Source organism: Pituophis catenifer, unplaced genomic scaffold, assembly GCF_029215685.1.
Source record: "Pituophis catenifer annectens isolate HBS135680 unplaced genomic scaffold, rPitCat1.0.hap2 SCAF_1, whole genome shotgun sequence".
NCBI lineage: Eukaryota > Metazoa > Chordata > Lepidosauria > Squamata > Colubridae > Pituophis > Pituophis catenifer.
Window position 1 is genome coordinate 268,108,785 of NW_027256881.1, and position 18,053 is coordinate 268,126,837.

Genomic DNA, 18,053 nt, shown 5'->3' on the forward strand with positions numbered 1-18,053 from the left:
GTGTGTGTGTGTGTGTGTGTGTGTGTGTGTGTGTGTGTGTATGTTTTCTTGGCAAGCTTTTTCAGAAATGGTTTGCCACTGCCTCCTTCGTAGGGCTGATAGAAAGTTACTGGCCCAAGGTAACCCAGCTGGCTTCAGGCCAAGGTTGGAATAGAACTCACAGTCCCCCAATTTACAGATTGATGGCTTAATCACTCCCCAAAACTAAAACATATATCATATAATTCAATAAACATGGTGCACCTCCGTTGATTTTGCTTAACCACTCAGTAGCATCCTGTACTTCTGATCTTGGCTATGGGAGGTTTGGATGATGTAAAATTTGAGATACTATTTTGAAGAAAGTTGGTTCTAATTGTCCAAGCATTCACAGATTATGGAGTTGAGGGAATAGCTTTGCTCTGTGGCACTTAGTCAAGAATCTTTTTAGTTTCTTATCTCATTAACATCCTTATGAATCTGATGCAGAAGCTCATAAGCCTTTGGAGCAGGGCTACAAGAAATTGTCTGTGAAACTAATTATTTTCAAACGATACCAAGGTGTCTACAAAATTCTTAAACAATACAAAAATTAATGATGGAACTGTTTCAGTCCTTCCACTGCTCTCCCTGCATTCCTAAATATACTCCAGAAAAATGGGATATTTCTAGGGCAGATTTGGAAATACAGAGAGTTGCAAAAACATTCTATTTTAGGTTTGTTTAAGTTCCTTGCTTAATCTTCATTCTGATATAACTGAACTGAGTCGTGGTTTCAGAGATTTGCAGAATTAGCAGAAAAAATTGTCTAAGAAAGAACATTCTTGGCCTCTGGTAAGATATTAGGAGGATCAAAGCTCGAAAATAAACCTAATCTATTTAGATGTGCTTGAAAATAAGTGAAATCCCTTAAGTGGAAACTAGCTGATGTTTTGTCCAGTGGGATAAAGTTCCATTTCTGACGTCAGCAACCAAATATCCAATCAGTAGCCTCAATCTTCTTAAAAACATCAGCTTTGTCTCTTAGATGCTAGTTAGAAAAAAATGATTGGAGCCCAAAGGTAACATTTATCCTATTCAGATTCCCCTTGGCAGGATTTCACAATGCCTGGCCTTTAATAGATACATTAGAATATACATGTTACACTTCTAAAAAAATAACATATTAAGTATAGTTTTGATTCAAATGCTTCTCGTTAATTGATTTGTGTGATTTATCCAGTTCAGAAGGACTTTGGGTGTTCCTTCTAAAACCCTCCCCTTTAATAGCACACTTGATAACTGTCTGTTATTATTCAACACTGTTACTTCTCAGCAGCAATTCCTTTTTTGTCTGCAGATGTGCCTGAACATATTTACAGAAATGGCATCACAACTGATGTTCTGATATAAAAATAACATTAAAAATCCAATTTTCATTTAACTGCACGCTTATACATGCAAAACTAATTTCCAGAAATGAATAGGACGCCTTTCCCTCTATACCAGGGGTGTCAAACTGGCACACCCATGGGCCGGATGCTTCACACGCATGCCACACCCTCCCCAGCTCCACGAATAGGAAAAACGTCACGAAATGTCATATGACAGCAATGTGATGCTGCAAGTTTGATACCCATGCTCTATACATCTCCACAGGTAACTAGTGTGAAGTACCTGTAACTGCAACTGTTCATATGCAATTGGGCATTTCTCGAAAATTGAGTGAAACCAATGTGTTTCCTTCCATGAATATACATCTGAAGGAAGCTTCAAATTTAACCTAAACTGCCTAGAATTCAAACTGGCATAAGATAACTACACTGGAATAGATCAAGAATCTATTAGGTTTATAAACAAATAATTTCAGTTTTTCTAAATGACAGAACATCCCTATGAAATAAATTTAATAGGTGTCTGAAGAGAGAGAGAATACCTAAGACATTCATTCCATCTTTAAACTCAAGACCCTTCTTAACAATTAATTGAGGCTCTGGAGTAACTTCTGTTTCATTCACGATGGTAAAGATGGAATCTGTAACATTAGATGGTTCTTCCATTTCTTGCGGCATGAGGACTTTTTTGGTAACTGTTTGAATCTGAAAGAATAAAATGCAGAATGAAAATGCAACGGGGAAATTGCCTTTTAGGTACTGTTTTTCCAACTTCATACTAGGGCTTACTCTTAAAACATATTCCTGGATCTATCATTGCAAAACACCAATAATTGTCTGTTCCATATGCATTTTTAAAGACTCTTGAATACAGCTGCTTTATGGTGAGATCTAGAAAATTAAATAAAATAAAGATACATGATTTCTACAGATATTGGAGACATTTCTTCAAACGTGAAGATGCTTCTTTAGAAGAAAATAATACTCATTCCCAAATCAGGTTGGAATTGTGTAGTAGCAAATCCGGGTAAAAGAACAACCACCTCCATATTTGTTTATAGGGACATCACCCCACAAAAAGTTATTTGGATAGCTTGCAGAATAAAAGGATCAATATTTTAAATTTATATTAAAAGTAAAAAAAAAAATTAAAAAGGAAGACAATTTTATATCTAATATATCTTTGTGTCAATATGGGCATGGAGGTTCTATCAATGGAAGCTTTCCAAAATTGTCCAATCTCTATTTTCTAGGTTCTTCATTGTATAGAAAAACTTCCACTGGATAGATCTTCAGAAGTATTCTCTTTATACGAGAAGAATAGTAAGCACAAAGAGAGAATAGAACTATTGTGTAGCAATTCTTTTCTCTTCCTCTCCTGGTTATTTTAGAGTGAGTGAAAGCTAAAATGTCAGTAACATCTTCAATGTGCTTGTTTTTGTTCACTATACATTTTATACCCCAAATTCTAGCTAGTACTCCTTGAAATGTTTTAGGACAATATTCAATTTACAGACACTGGAGTGTTTAGTCCCTTTAACTGAACTAATACAACATATCTGGCAGGTCCCAGGAAGTGTATCTTCTATTCCACAATGCCTGACATGTGAAGTCCCAGAAGTGAGATTAGCTCCATCCCTCTCAACATTCTACAACTCTTTCAATCCAGATTTTTTTAACTTCTGGGCAAAGCCACCATACATGGAAGTAGGTACCTTGTACTTATTTGCATTTCCAGCAGTTAGGTTTTAGGTTGGGGTACATTTTTGCGAGTTTTGTTGGGGCTAAATGCCACTGATAGAACATTTTATACTGGTTTTCTTTATATGCAGCAGATTTTGTTAATGTATAGATTTTCTCCCAAATTTTTTTCCAATCTTCTAACTCAATATTTTGTGCTCAATATTTTTAGCCCATGCTATCATTGATCCCTTTACAATTTCTTCTTCCAAATCAAAATGTAATAAATAATTATGTATTTTAGATAGTAATTTCTCTTCTGGGCCTGTTATTAATTTATCTAATTGTGTAAATTTCGGTTCAAATCCAAATTCCTCTAAATCTTTTTTGTATCTAGATTGCAATTAAAGATACGGCCACCAATCTATGATTATTTCTACAACTCTTTCAAGACCTGGCTATGTTATCAGGCCTCAAGGGACCAGTGTTCTGACCCAGGGAGATTTTGCTATGGCTCCCTGATTGTGGTAAATATCACTCTCTCCTGACTTATATGCATTTTTATAGTTATTTGATCATTGTAACTGCTTTTATGTATCCATTGGTTTTTTAAAAAATGTAGTGCTGCATGCCACCCAGCATCACTTTCATGTGAGGTGGACAGGTATACAAATACGATAAATAAATAAATAAATAAATAAATAAAGCAAGGGTACATCTGTGTTTAGTTTGCATTACTTTTCAAGAAACTCCAAAAGTTTCTCGATACTGTTTATATAAGTTATGATGATAGGATGGCAACTATTTTTGCCGACTTTTATGAATCAGAACATAAATACCATTTTGAGGGCTTCTGAAGACTATGACACTGATTGAAAACTTCTGTTATTGAAGTTTTTCTTTAAGTCTAGTTAAACCTACAAGTATGGTCATCCCAAAGGTGCTTTTTCAGGAGGCAACTGGACTTTCTTGTTGTTGTTTTTTCTTTTGAAGACGTTTCACTTCTCATTCAAGAAGCTTCTTCAGCCCTGCCAGGATAGTGGGGAATGGAAGCTTCTTCAGCTCTGACACTATCCTGAAGAAACTTATTGGGTGAGAAGCGAAATGTCTTCAAAAGAAAAAAGTCCAGTTGCCTCCTGAAAAAGCACCTTTGGGACAACCATGACCTGGATGACTGAGAATCTCTACAGACTACAAGTATGGTCAAATTGAAAGTGAAAAATCAGCTTCAAGTTACTCTTGACCTCTTATCATGGGCATAACTGTGAAAGATAGTGCCTACAGAAGAGGAGCTGGTCTGATGGGCTATAGTGAAATGACAAGTTTCCCAGGAAGGAGGGAGCACATCCCAGAAAGGGGAGGAGACAAGATAGCACAGCCCAGAGGTGGATAGGAAAAAGAAGAAGAGTAAAGATAGCCACTCCCTAGTATCTTCCAGAGCATTATCTATATGCTGGGAGAACTAAGGGTTTAGATTCTGACTGTTGAGTGTAAACAAGTACAGGTAGTTCTCAACTTACGACCATACTAAAAGTATGTTGTTATGTGAGAAATTTGTTAAATGAGTTTTGTCTCATTTTATGACTTTTCTTGCTACATTTGTTAAGTGAATCACTGCAGTTGTTAAATTAGTAACATGGTCGTTAAATGAATATGTCTTCCCCATTGACTTTGCTTGTCGGAAGGTTGCAAAAGGTGAACACCAGGACACTGCAACTGTCATAAATGTGAATCAGTTGCCAAACATCTGAATTTTGATCATGTGACTGGCTGCAATGGTCATAACTGTGAAAAATGGTCATAAGCCTCCTTTTTCAGTGCCGTTGTGACTTTGGACAGTCGCTAAATGAACTGTTTAGTTGTTGAGGACTACTTGTAAAGTTTAGTAGTTGAGAACTACTTGTAAAGCACTGGCTGAATTGTCTCACCTTGCTCTTGGACTTAGCTTGGCAATAAGTATTTTCCTGATAACAGAGTACAAGCAATTTATAGCTGCTTTCTTTTAGATTGGCTTTCAATTCCCCACTTTGGTCTACAACTCTGATATTCTTTGAAGGTGTCCCATCCAATATCCCAAGACACCTTCCAGGGCCAGCCAGGCATTGTTATCTGCTGATACCATAACTAGATTACACCTTCACAAATAAGAAATAGGTCAACGAGCGGCATCTGTCCAACCTATTTAAAACGTACCAGAAAAGAAGCAAGCAAGCTACTGTAGTAACTAAAATGCAAAAGCACATTTGATATGATATTCATCACAAATGATTTTACTTCTGTAATATTTAAATAATTAAAATTCTGGAGCTAACTGGAAATCGAACTGCAACTCTGTTTCTAAGATATTACTTCCTCATTATTTGCTCTCCTGCAAACAATGAATTAAGGCTAACTTTTCAGTACAAGAAATAATCTGGCTGGGCATTGGAATAAACTATCAGATTTTGATTAAGGACCAATATTCAATGAGAATGACTCAAGTCTGGATCCAAAAATATTTCTAAATCACAAGCAGACCTGGTTAAAAACATGGAGTAGGGATAGTGGTAGAATGACCTATATGTAAATGGCACCTCGGGAAATACACAACTATAATGAAGGACACAGTGGTGGGATGCAACTGGTTTAACAACCGGTTTGGTAAGCACATGCTTTGCACGCACATGCGCGCAGCGTTCAAAATACAGCAGTTTGAAGCTTAGCTGCTTACCTTCTAAGGCAGCGCCAGTAAGTAGAACAGTGGAGGCACGGAAATCAGCTGTGCCGCACGAATCAGTTGAGCCAGAAAAAAGGAAATATAGGACAGATAGGGCAGGGGTGGGGCCAGCCGATCGTCGGAATTACCGGTTCGCCCGAATGGATCCGAACCAGCTGAATACCACCCCTGGAAGGACACTCATACATGTGGTTATTTGTGCCTTGAATTGATCTTTGCTTCAGCATTTGATCTCTCATTCCAAATCTTCTACAGCATTTAAAAGAGCAAAGGAGAATCTTCTTTGTCATGTACTACTCAATGCTCTATTTTCTCAAAAATTTAATTAGCTTTCTTTCTGTTGCCAGTTTCTGTTCCTCTGCAGATTTAAAACATTTATCTTATGTCATGCAAATCAAACTCCTCTTTCCTTTGCAAAAACACTTTTAGTTCCTTAAAATGTGGTCTCTTCTTTTGGATTGACTCATATTGTTTTTTGGTAGGATTTGTTTTGCTTTCTGTATTACTGTCGCTCTTAAGTGACAGTAATACAGATATTACTTATACAATAATAAGCGTTAAGTGTTTGTGCAATTCATTTATTGTTTCCATTTTAATTGTTTGACGCTTAGAGAATTTATTGTGTGAATACAGATCCATCAATCAAAGCTGGTGTGCTAGTGGGTTAAAATATCAATAACAGGAATCTGAATAAATAGGAATAGGATACATAGGAATCTGAATAGTGAAGCAAAGAAAGAGTTGAAATGAATTGTTTGGAAGAATAATATAACATTATGAGTAGCAAACAATTTAAAAAAGAAGTGATAATGCTAATACAGTATAAAGAGCAGCTTGCCTTGCCTCCCACTCAGCCTATTATCTCATTATGCAGCTTTTCAGGAGCCCAATGGTTTACTCACTTTGTGTCAAATGCAATTAGTTAGAAAGGGGGAGACCAGTTTAGCATTTTAAATGGATACCACTCCTACCTTTTCCCTATACTTCTTTTTTGCCTCATTCTATGAATATGAAAATTGTGCTCCTTAATATTAGAATTGCTCAAATTTAAAAAAGAAACTTGTATAGTTGATGTTTAACTTCCGGCTCGGCCTATTAACCCCATTTTTTTCCAGCATCAAATAAAATATAATGTACTGAAAGGAAAAAAAATAATTTTAAATATATGGGCACACATAAATACCAGACAGAGTTTTGATTGCCCCATTGCAGCTGTCCTCTTGATTTTGGCATCCCTGTCTGGATTTGTGTGTCTTCTGCTCCTTCCCTACCCTCTAGGCAGAAAGGATAAGCTTAGCGCTACAAGTCAGATAATACACTGTTTTAATTCTTTAAGCGACGCCTTTAGAGACAACTCAAAAAAGGTTGACAGGAGAGAAGTGGGAGAAAAGAGCTCAAGGGCATCTCCTGGTGTGTATGGCACAAAGCATAGATAATAAAAAACCAGTTCATATAACCTTTAGAAAGTCATACTAATGTATTTTTCTCAGGAAAAGACACCCCAGCCTAAAGTATTAATTCATTTGTAAGAGCAGAGTAGACAACAGTAGAGAATTCTCACCATCCTTCTAATCCAAAAACATTTCAGATCTTACTTGGGTAGATACATTCATCAAAGACCATTCAGTCTTCAGAAACCAATCACTTGGCTCTTTATTGTTTCTGGCACTTCCTAGAATTCATCTAACACTTCTAAACTCATTCACTTTTTGCAGCACTGGTATCCCTGACCTTGTTAACAGTTTCAGAATACTAAAATGAGTAGCCTATAGCTTTCCAGATTTTTCTAAATATCATTGTTCAAATAATCACAAGGTATCCCAATTCCTGATTAAAAACAGGGGGGGAAATCTATATTTTTATGAAATCCAATAAACAGCATATTAAGGTTAAGCAGTTTTGGTTGCATTTGGGCAAACACATTCATGTTCATGAATCTTTGAATGAAGTAAATATTTGGCACTTATTCAAAATGTTTCTCTATTTTTTTGCCCAAATAGTGGGCTCTGGTTATAGTCTGTAGAGATGCTCAGTCATTCAGGTCATGGTTGTCCGAAAGGTACTTTTTCAGAAGGCAACTGGATTTTTAGTTATACATTTTGGGATGAACACCCTTTGAATGGTGTGGGAATAGGAATGGCTTTCCAGAGGAAAAAAAATTGCAGGAGCACTACTCAAGTTACCCTGAGGACTCAGATAAACCTCCAAGTGCTTCAATGACCCTCTAAAAGGATGCAAATAACCAGCTGTCTGCAAGGAATATAAATCCTTCCATTCTCCACTATCCTGACAGAGCTGAAACAGCTTCTTGGATGGGAAGCGAAACATCTTCAAAAGGAAAAAGAAAAACCAAGAAAGTCCAGTTGCCTCCTGAAAAAGCAACTTTGGGACTCCAATGAAATAAACAAATAAAACAAATTAGAATCCAGAGGGAAATTGCACAGCTTTCACTACAAATGAAGGCATCAATTTAAAAGAAGATGATTTTTGTAGACTGAGCAGCTCATCCAATAAAGTTTCAAACAGAAGCTTTGTCAGTTATCATTCAAATATGTTTTAAGTATAAAGACATCAAATTGGTAAAGCAAATGACAGTGATTATTCTGTTTAACTTATTTCACTTAATGATATTTTCATAGTTATCATGCATGAAACACACAGGTTTTACCTGTTGAAAACATGCTTGCACAAGATTTTCAGGGAACAAATTTCGAATAAGGTCCAAGAAAGCATCAAGACTGGATACTTCGTCATTCTTCTTTCCTTCTCCCAGCTGCTTCTTGAGTTTTGGATTGCCAGGATGAATGGCTAACACCAAGATCACTCCCAGGATAGCAGCAATGATTGTTGTGGACATATAATATACCATAGCTCTCGTCCCTAATCGACCACTGGCCTTAGCATCTAGTCCTGACAGCCCTGTAATCAGAATTGAATTGGGAAGAATTCAGACACAAATGGTATCTTCTTGATTATTGAGAACCTGCATAATGACCAAGCATGTTTCTTATGATTAGCATTTTGCAAATAAATATACCCTCTTGCTGTTGCATTTTGGACATTTTCACTGGTCTGTATACTTCATAAGCTAATAGAATAGTATATATTTTCTCTATTTTTCCTATATATGATTTTGATATAGAAAGTTCTATGTAACAGTTTCAATAGAAAAAAAATCATGGATAAATATGTACAATAATTCATTTTAGATACCTATAAATCTCTAAGGTATCTTAAATGATTGATATATATTAATGGGCATATAGATTGATCAGTTAAATTAAAATAAAAGTAACAGAATAACAGAGTTGGAAAGGACTTTGGAGGTCTTCTAGTCCAACTCCCTGCTCAAGCAGGAGACCCTATACCATTTCAGACAAATGGTTGTCCTCTCTTCTTGAAAGCCTCCAATGTTGGAGCACCCACAACTTCTGGAGGCAAGTTGTTCCATTGATTAATTGATCTTCCATGGTTTCTAAAAATCCTATGTATGTTCATCAGAAATCAATCTCACTGTATTTAGTGAGGAAATACTTCTAAATAAATGCATATAGGTCTGTGGACTTTTTTTTTTTTATTTATATACCTGGAACATTGTTTCATACAAGTTCTTTTTGTACAATGTGATATTTTCCATTCAAGGTGTTTGTTTGATATTAGCCTTGAAGTAGGACTACTATAGTAGCCTACTATATATGCATTACAAATATTCAGAAGATCACTAGATGTCAGCAAGGAGACATAAAAACTGCAAACTTTTTGCTCCTATCTAGTGGTCATCCAGATGTTTGTGGCCTAGATATGGTAGTCTTCCTGAGGTCATGATACCTTCTGACAATCTCAGATTAATAGAGGCAATTTCACTTTTAATTCTGTGTCATTAGAATCATCAATAATTGGACTCAAAAGGAATCTCTGTGTTTGAACAGACAGAAGAACATCAGAAAAGGGAATAAACAACACCACTCAATGGTATTAAAAATTAATAACTGTAACATCCTAATCCTTATTCATGAATTACCATTCACTGTCTCAGAATTCTACAAAGTACAGATCATTAGAAATAAAGTATCATCTGTTTTTGATAAACATAAGTATAAAGTACTGATTAACAGCATTGATTCCCCTACCCCAAGGATATGCTAGTGCTGAATTATGGAGAAAAATTATTAAACTCTGAAAAGCAGTCAGCATGACCCCAAAGGTCTTTATTTCTCACAGGATATGAAATTCCAGTTGTTCATAATATATCTCACCTGTGATTAGACTTGAGATAATTAAAGGGAGGATCAACATTTTCAACATCCGCATCAAAATATCCCCGGGGAAGGCTATCAACATGACGACATCAGGATTAATAGGAGCTGCCATGCGAAGGAGCATTCCACATAAGGCTCCCATTATGACACCTGAATGTACCAAAACAAATAATAGGAAGGAAAGTTTAGGAGAAAATAATCTGAATAATTATGAGTCTTCATCTGTCGTTTTGTGGAATTATCTTGGCAAATTGCCAAGTTTTCCAACAAGGAAAATAAGGAATACCATAACTTGTTGTGCCCACGTGACACCCCTTCTGCGTGAGCTGCACTGGCTCCCAGTGGTCTTCCGAGTGTGATTCAAGGTGTTGGTCACCACCTTTAAAGCACTCCATGGCACAGGACCCGGATATCTTCGAGACCGACTTCTGCCACCAATAGCCTCCCACTGGCCAGTTCGCTCTCACAGAGAGGGTTTCCTCAGGGTGCCATCGGCCAAGTTATGTCGGCTGGCGACACCCAGGGGGAGGGCCTTCTCTGTGGGAGCCCCAGCCCTGTGGAATGAACTGCCCCCGGAAATGCGTAAGATCTCCGACCTCTGGGTATTTCGCTGTGCACTCAAGACCCTGTTGTTCCGCCAGGCTGGACTATCAACATAATAATTTTAAATTGGGTGTTTTAAATTTCTGGGGTTTTAAATTGAGCCGAATTATTTAATAATTTTAAATTATTTTAATTGATGTTTGTCTGTGCTTTTAATAGGCTGTACACCGCCCTGAGTCCTTCGGGAGAAGGGCGGTATAGAAATAAAATAATAATAATAATAATAATAATAATAATAATAATAATAATAATAATAATAATAATAATAATAGTAATAGTAATAATAATAGTAATAATTACCAGTCAACAGTTCTCAATTTTGGTAAGTAAGGTTGGGGCCTTACTGATGAGCTCAGCAAGATACAAAAACTTATATCTTGCACTTTTCTGATTCTGAGAGGGGGATGAGTTGAACACTGCTGCTCAAATAGCTTAGGATGCCTACAAAGATATAATGCCTGCTTCCCACCTATTCTCACGAAAGGCAATGCTAATTGGTCAGAGCCACTGAACGTGTCTTCTCACTAAAGCCAGCTGCTGCAATTTGATAATGAAGTATATTGCTTACTGTGTGTACAAGAATGATACAACTCTGCTGTAAGCATTTTTAATTGATGACAATCAGAAGTCATTTACTAATTAATGCTTTTTAAAGGAATTTGGGGTAGATATCACGGTATTGCTGCATAAACATTTCAAGATGGATCTAATAGATTTCATATCTGATGGCCCTGTGATTTTGAAAAGGCTGTCTTACAATGGACAAACATATTAGGCATATTCCTAATCATTGGGTCAATTAGCTTACTGGTAGAATCTCTCAAGAGACGGTTGCTAACTATTATGAAGGACAGTTTTCCTAGCTCACTAAGAAACTCAGAAGCTGAACTTGAAATTTTGTCAGTTTGTGCCGGAAGCAGGTTTGAAAAGGGAGCAAGAGAATAGGTCTCTAGAGGAAACCAGTTTACCAGTAATGTGTTAGGAAACAAAAATCTATTGGAATATTAGAATTGTAAACTCACATGCTATGCCCTATCATCCATCCATCCATCCATCCATCCATCCATCCATCCATCCATCCATCCATCTATCTATCTATCTATCTATCTATCTATCTATCTATCTATCTATCTATCTAAAAATAAATCTTAAATCACAAGGTCTTAAGCCTTTTGTCCCTTAAAGAAATCTGATCCTATATGAATACTAAGATTTAATAAAACCCTATAAATTCTTAGTGCTTGAAAGAGTGAAACTCTCTCATAACAATATTTAATGTCTGTTTTGAATTTAAAGTAAGAAATATTAGGCAAATAAACTTTGCAACAACATAATGGGGCTGATAAATCCTATTTACTAAGTAAATAAGAATGTTTGATTTAATACATTGTGGATCTCTCTCTGTCTTTCTCTTTTATTCTCTCTCTCTCTTCAGACATGGCGAGATATTGGAAAAGTTGCTTAAAGTGTATGGACCAGATGTGCAATATATGAATGAAGCACTCTAGGGGAATTTAGCTTTGGCCTTGAGAAAGAGGAAGGAGAAAGACAACAGTTGTTCAGGCCTGGGAAAATAGAAAGTGTGAGAAAGAACAACTCTGCCTTCATCCTGTTTCTCTTAAAGGGGGAGGGGCAACAATTCTAGTAAAACACATTCCTGGAATCGTTACTATGCCAGTTTCTTAATCAGGCTGAACTCAAAGGCTTGACAAACATATGTTTGGAAACAGGGGACACATACAAGAACAGTATTTCCCATTAATAGCTAACTGCCAATCTCTATTAACTGTCTCTTTGTGGAAATGGAAAAAAAGTACTGTGACCTATAGACCCCTGTCATTTGGCTGTCACAATTAGTCATATTTAAAAAGGAAAAAAAAACATCCTGAAAACACACTTAGGAAAAAAAAATTGCACCTGCAATCTTTCTTCCTTTGGCAATATAGCAACTGCTGCAATAAAATCTACTGAATGATGTCCCATGCTTTATTGTAACTCAACATACTTGCTGGAGATCAACCTAGGAAAGGCTCCCAATCATCTTGCAACAGTCAATCAGAGCCAAATGCCCATGTATAAATAAACTCAGTTTCAAAATCTTTAATAGCAGGGAGACATTAAAAGTATTTGCATAGCTTTTTCAACAAACAGCACAGCTATCCATTCAGGCTGAAGTGAATAAAGAAAGACTTTGTGAAGGCTACAGATTTGGCTCTTCCTCTCACAGTACTGTAATATTTTTTTTAGTTAAGTCTGGGCAGGAAGCCAAGGAACGACACTAAAATGTCAAAACTATTCCATATTTGGAAGCTGCTATACCCAGAAGGCAATTGAGAAAAGTAGATCACTGTATCGCTTGGTCTAGCCTCTGAAAGTGCACAGCAAAAGAGAAAGCTAAAAACTATCAGCCTTCTGGCAGGAAACACAAGGGACATGAATCGCCACTTCCTCGTCTAACTTGGGAAAAAGCAAGCAACACTGCTAATATGATATGTATTTATACGTTTCTATTTTTATGTTGTGATTTGATCCTGAATCATGGGCTGAGTGAGCTGTATATAAATTGAATAAACAAATAAAGTAAGTAACTAAATGATGGTTCTTGGTGACTACATGAAATTGGATGGTTTTAGTATGATTTATATAAGGATATTTTGTATTTTGAGTCACTTGTGATCATGCCTTTGGAACAATTGCATGCTCTGGTTGAAATCATCTTTCTCTTTCTTATCTAGATACATGTATTCCTCATTTAGCAAGTACCTCACATAGCAAACATTTGCAAATATGATGGAAATGAACAATATCAATAATACAGGCAATCTTTGGTTAAATACAGTAATTAGGACTGGAATTTCAGTGCATTTAGATTCACAAGATTCTATTATGATAACTTTATAATACAAGCAGTATTGGTCCGCATGACTTTACTTTCTTAGTCTGGTCTACTCTGAATGGCTGACAAAGAGAGAAAGGGGAAGCAGAAGTAAAATAGGGAAGCTTACTGAACCTAAAATATCTGTTCTTAGGCTTAGTAACAATATGCAAGAAAATTAAGGGTGTCTCAAAGGAGTCATGAGAAAGATGGGGTTCAACATGAGAGAAGCACCAGAAGTGCTTCTGCGCGAGCTGCACTGGCTTCCAGTGGTCTTCTGGGTGCGCTTCAAGGTGTTGGTTACGACCTTTAAAACACTCCGTGGCTTATAGCCGGGGTATCTACGAGACCGCCTTCTGCCAATAGCCTCCCATCGGCCAGTTCGCTCGCACAGAGAGGGCCTCCTCAGGGTGCCGTCAGCCAGACAATGTCAGCTGGCGACCCCCAGGGGGAGAGCCTGCTCTGTGGCGGCACCTGCCCTCTGGAACGACCTACCCCCAGAGATACGCACGATACCAGACCTCCGGACTTTTCGTCTGGCCCTGAAAACACATCTATTTCATCTAGCTGGGCTGGCTTGATCCCATCCTTTCGTTTTTAATTTGAAATTGGTTTTAACTGGGTTGTTTTAACTTGAGGGCCAAAATTATTTAATGTCTTTTAAACTGCTTTTAAATTTTATATGTTATGTTTTATCTTGGCTGTTCACCGCCCTGAGTCCTGTTGGAGAAGGGCAGTATAAAAATAAAATAAAATAAAATAAAATAAAATAAAATAAAATAAAATAATAAAATAAAATAAAATAAAATAAAATAAAATAAAATAATAAAATAAAATAAAATAAAATAATAAAATAAAATAAAATAAAATAAAATAAATAATAATAAGTGTTTTGGGTAGAGTTCTAAGCCTAGTGAAGAAAAAGAGAGAAATTAGAAGGAGTAGATAGGGGATATCTTAGAATACCAGAACATGCTATATTAATCCATTAATTAATTTGGTCAATATATTCTTTCACAGGTTGACTTACCAAATACAGTAAGTGAAAGGAGCATATTTTTTCTGAGTGAAAGCCAGAGTCGTACACAGAGGTTCTTCGGTTGATGTTCCACTGGACTCATATGGCTTTCATGCATTCGTACTTCTACCTGCTTTGGCATATTGTTGGCACTAGAAGAAAAATAAAATTAAGATATTTTAATGTGAAAACCTACAAGATATTCTACTAAGAAAAAAATGGAAGAAGTTGATTTACTATGTTGTACAAAAGGTGATTTCACTATTCCTGGAAAAGTATGAAACTACAGTCAGAGGTCTCCTTTTTCAAGAATAATAGGAATGTTGTAATAGATATAGTATTATATTCATGTCAGGAGCACCAAAACATTTCCGGGTTGAAAGGATTGAACAGTGGCATCACCATTTCCCAGGGGGCACAGAGTTGGGGCTCCTTTCATGTCCCCATTAAGTTGGCCACCAAAGTGGTACCCATCTATTTATTTGAGGTCACCCACTTTTGAACTGCTGACTCAGCAGGAGCTAGAGCATGTGATGGGAGCTCATTCCATCTTGCAGCAGCAACTGGGTCTCAAACATGAGCCTACCAATCGTCAGCACAGTGTCCTATCCTTGTGAGCCACTGCAATTCTTTTAATGGATGAAGTAGTAATAATTGATAATGTGCCTAACATGACTAGATTCTATACAGAAATATACAGTTTGGTCCTACTCACACATTTACAACATTGTTGTCTAATACAAGAAATCAGCAGAATAAAAATAAAAGGAAATGAAGAAATTAGAGATTAGTATAATGAAATGAAATGAAATGCTGATTGAAACATGATTAGAAATGCCAATTGAAAAGATAGATTCTTAGAGTGGGAAAGGGCCTTATTAACTCAAGTCCAACACTCTGATTAATGCCATCCAATTAATGGAATCCAAATCCAGAAAAATCCCAGAGAAATAAATGTTAAACCTCTGCTTGTTATTAGATTTCTGCAGGCAATACATAAAGGGCATGAATATGCACCTTCTTTAGCATTGGTGAGGAAAGTTTAAAACAATTAACAGAGAAAAATGCAAAGGCTGGTGCAGTCTACAATGGCACTCTCAGTTTTCCCACCTTCTTAGCAGTTTTAATTTAGCCATCATACTGAAGGAAAATCTTCACACACGAGGGATCCAGAAACTAGCTTTAAAGTTTAGCCATTTCCTTGACAATCTGATCTGCAGTTTTCTTTTTCCTTTCCCTCTCTTCTCTTGGCTTGAATGCCATCTGCTTCATAACAGCTGTTGTCCCAAAACAGTAATGAGGGCAAAAACTCACTAATGAGCTTCAAAACTTTTTAATGAGCCTCAAAATAGAGATTCTATGTGCATGCCAGATATATTGCTTCATGACAGGTCAGCTCAAACATTTTGCTCCCTGCAATGAAGTCGCAAATGGTGCCCTCCTTCTTCATTCCCCAAGTCAAGGGACACATTATCCTTGGCCAACCAAAATACAGGTTATCCTTGACTTACAGCCATAATGAAGCCTGCCCAGTTTGGTCGTTAAGTCATGACATTAATAAAACAGGTTGTCATTAAGTGAGTCACCATGCTTGTTAAGTGACTCCATCATCATTAAGCAAACCCATTATTGTCTATTAGATATTTTTGCCAAAACCAAAAGTAAATGCCCACTATTGGAAAAACATCATAAATCATGGTTGTGTGAATGACCATAAATACTGGTTGGTTGCAAGTATTTAAAATTCAGTCATATGACAGCGTTGGTGGAGACAGCTATCAGAACTTAGAAATCGGGTCACAAATCCTTTTTAATGGTTGCTAAGCAACCTGTCATAAGTCAAGGAATACCTATATTTTGGTGCCTAAAGCAGGAAAGGGAACTGACTGAAGCACCCACTTCATTGTGCCTAGTGCTATAGCTAGTTAACTACTTCATGGGATAATGCCAGCATTAATTTTATTAAGAGGTAAAGTTTCATTTTATTATTATAATACTATATTCCTATTAACTCTACTTCTAAACAAATATGTTTTCATTTTTTAAAAAAATTTGTAAGTGCAATTAACAAACATAAAAAATGCAATAATGATAATACGACATAAGTTATAATAATAAATGGAAAAGAACAGAAAATGCAATGCTCCATTTTCCTATTTCTCCAATTTAAGAGTACCTCAAGATCAACAGAGAGCACATCTTTTGAATATACTCTTTAACATCTACTTTCTTCCATCTATATTATTTTCTTAGCTGATCTCCAGGGCTTGGAAGAACCAGAGATATTAAAATTATATTAAAAAGTGATTAAATCTTTCATATAATAGGTTTTCTGCAGCCAGTATCCAAAATATTTTTTCTGGTAGGAGCCATTCATTCTTACAAAATTTGTAGTCTCTGTGTTTATATGAGTATATGTATTAAAAATATGCCCTATATAGCTTTATAACATGAAAGAGAGCCCAGAAGCAGTGATACTGAGGCCATATTTTATAGAGAACTAAGAAGATTTCATTATAGAATAACCACTGATCCAAATTTGGACATGCTAGCTATGTTTTAAGTAAGCAAAATAAAACCAAATCAGATACAATTTAAGATATATTCCTTAACCACACTCTATGTTTGGATGACATACGAATCCAATTACAAAGGGGCTTAATACGTCATGTGAATTAGCTCAGTGCTTGACACAGAAATCTGAGTGATGAAAACCAAATCTACACAAACTGTCTCTGTCATTAAAGAGAAAATGAATCTGGACTTTTCCAGATTCTCCATAAGAAAACTTTAGTCTAAACAAAACTGCATGACGCTTCAAATGAACAGCCCAGTTTAGAGAGCACCAACGAATAACCAATCTCAGACAGTGATTCCACGTATTCCACTGAAATTAGTGGCATTTTTAAAAAAAATGCTAATATAATTTACAACAAAACCCTTCCCTCATGCCAATACTCTGCTAAACGACTAATTCCCACAACACTGTCAAACTACCTAGTAGGGGGTATATTACTATTATCCTTCTCATCTTTCCTATTCTTCTTATCTTCTTATGAAGAAGATTATTTTGTTGCTTGAATCTTACAATTTATATTAATGGTTTTATTTAGTATCCTAGTACAATTTGTGTTGATTGGTTATTTAGTATCCTATGACTATGACTATCATTAAGAGTTGTATCTTATGATTTATGATGAATGTATTATGATTATAATCGTGATTTATTACTTGAGAGCTTTTGCACTGGAGATAAATTCCTTGTGTGTCCAATCATACTTGGCCAATAAAGAATTCTCTTCTCTTCTCTTCTCTTCTCTTCTCTTCTCTTCTCTTCTCTTCTCTTCTCTTCTCTTCTCTTCTCTTCTCTCCTCTCCTCTCCTCTCCTCTCCTCTCCTCTCCTCTCCTCTCCTCTCCTCTCCTCCTCTCCTCTCCTCTCCTCTCCTCTCCTCTCCTCTCCTCTCCTCTTCTCTTCTCTTCTCTATTAAATAATTGAATCAGCCAGCATTATACTTCCAAGTGAAGTAAACTTTCATGGCTAATAGCATTT

The 18,053-nt window shown here is 36.4% G+C and overlaps 1 protein-coding gene across 1 annotated transcript in view; it reads right to left on the bottom strand.

Annotated features, from left to right (window-relative positions):
* Positions 1-14,651, bottom strand: part of SLC1A2 (solute carrier family 1 member 2) — a 34,703-nt gene extending 20,052 nt beyond the window's left edge. Inside the window, exons 1-4 of the mRNA XM_070931204.1 lie at positions 14,516-14,651; positions 10,005-10,157; positions 8,417-8,667; positions 1,895-2,057 (exon numbers count right to left, since the gene is read on the bottom strand). Coding sequence (XP_070787305.1) covers positions 1,895-2,057; positions 8,417-8,667; positions 10,005-10,157; positions 14,516-14,645 — 697 coding nt within the window. The 5' untranslated portion in view covers positions 14,646-14,651. The remainder of the gene's footprint in view (positions 1-1,894; positions 2,058-8,416; positions 8,668-10,004; positions 10,158-14,515) is intronic.
* Between the last annotated feature and the right edge of the window lie 3,402 nt (positions 14,652-18,053).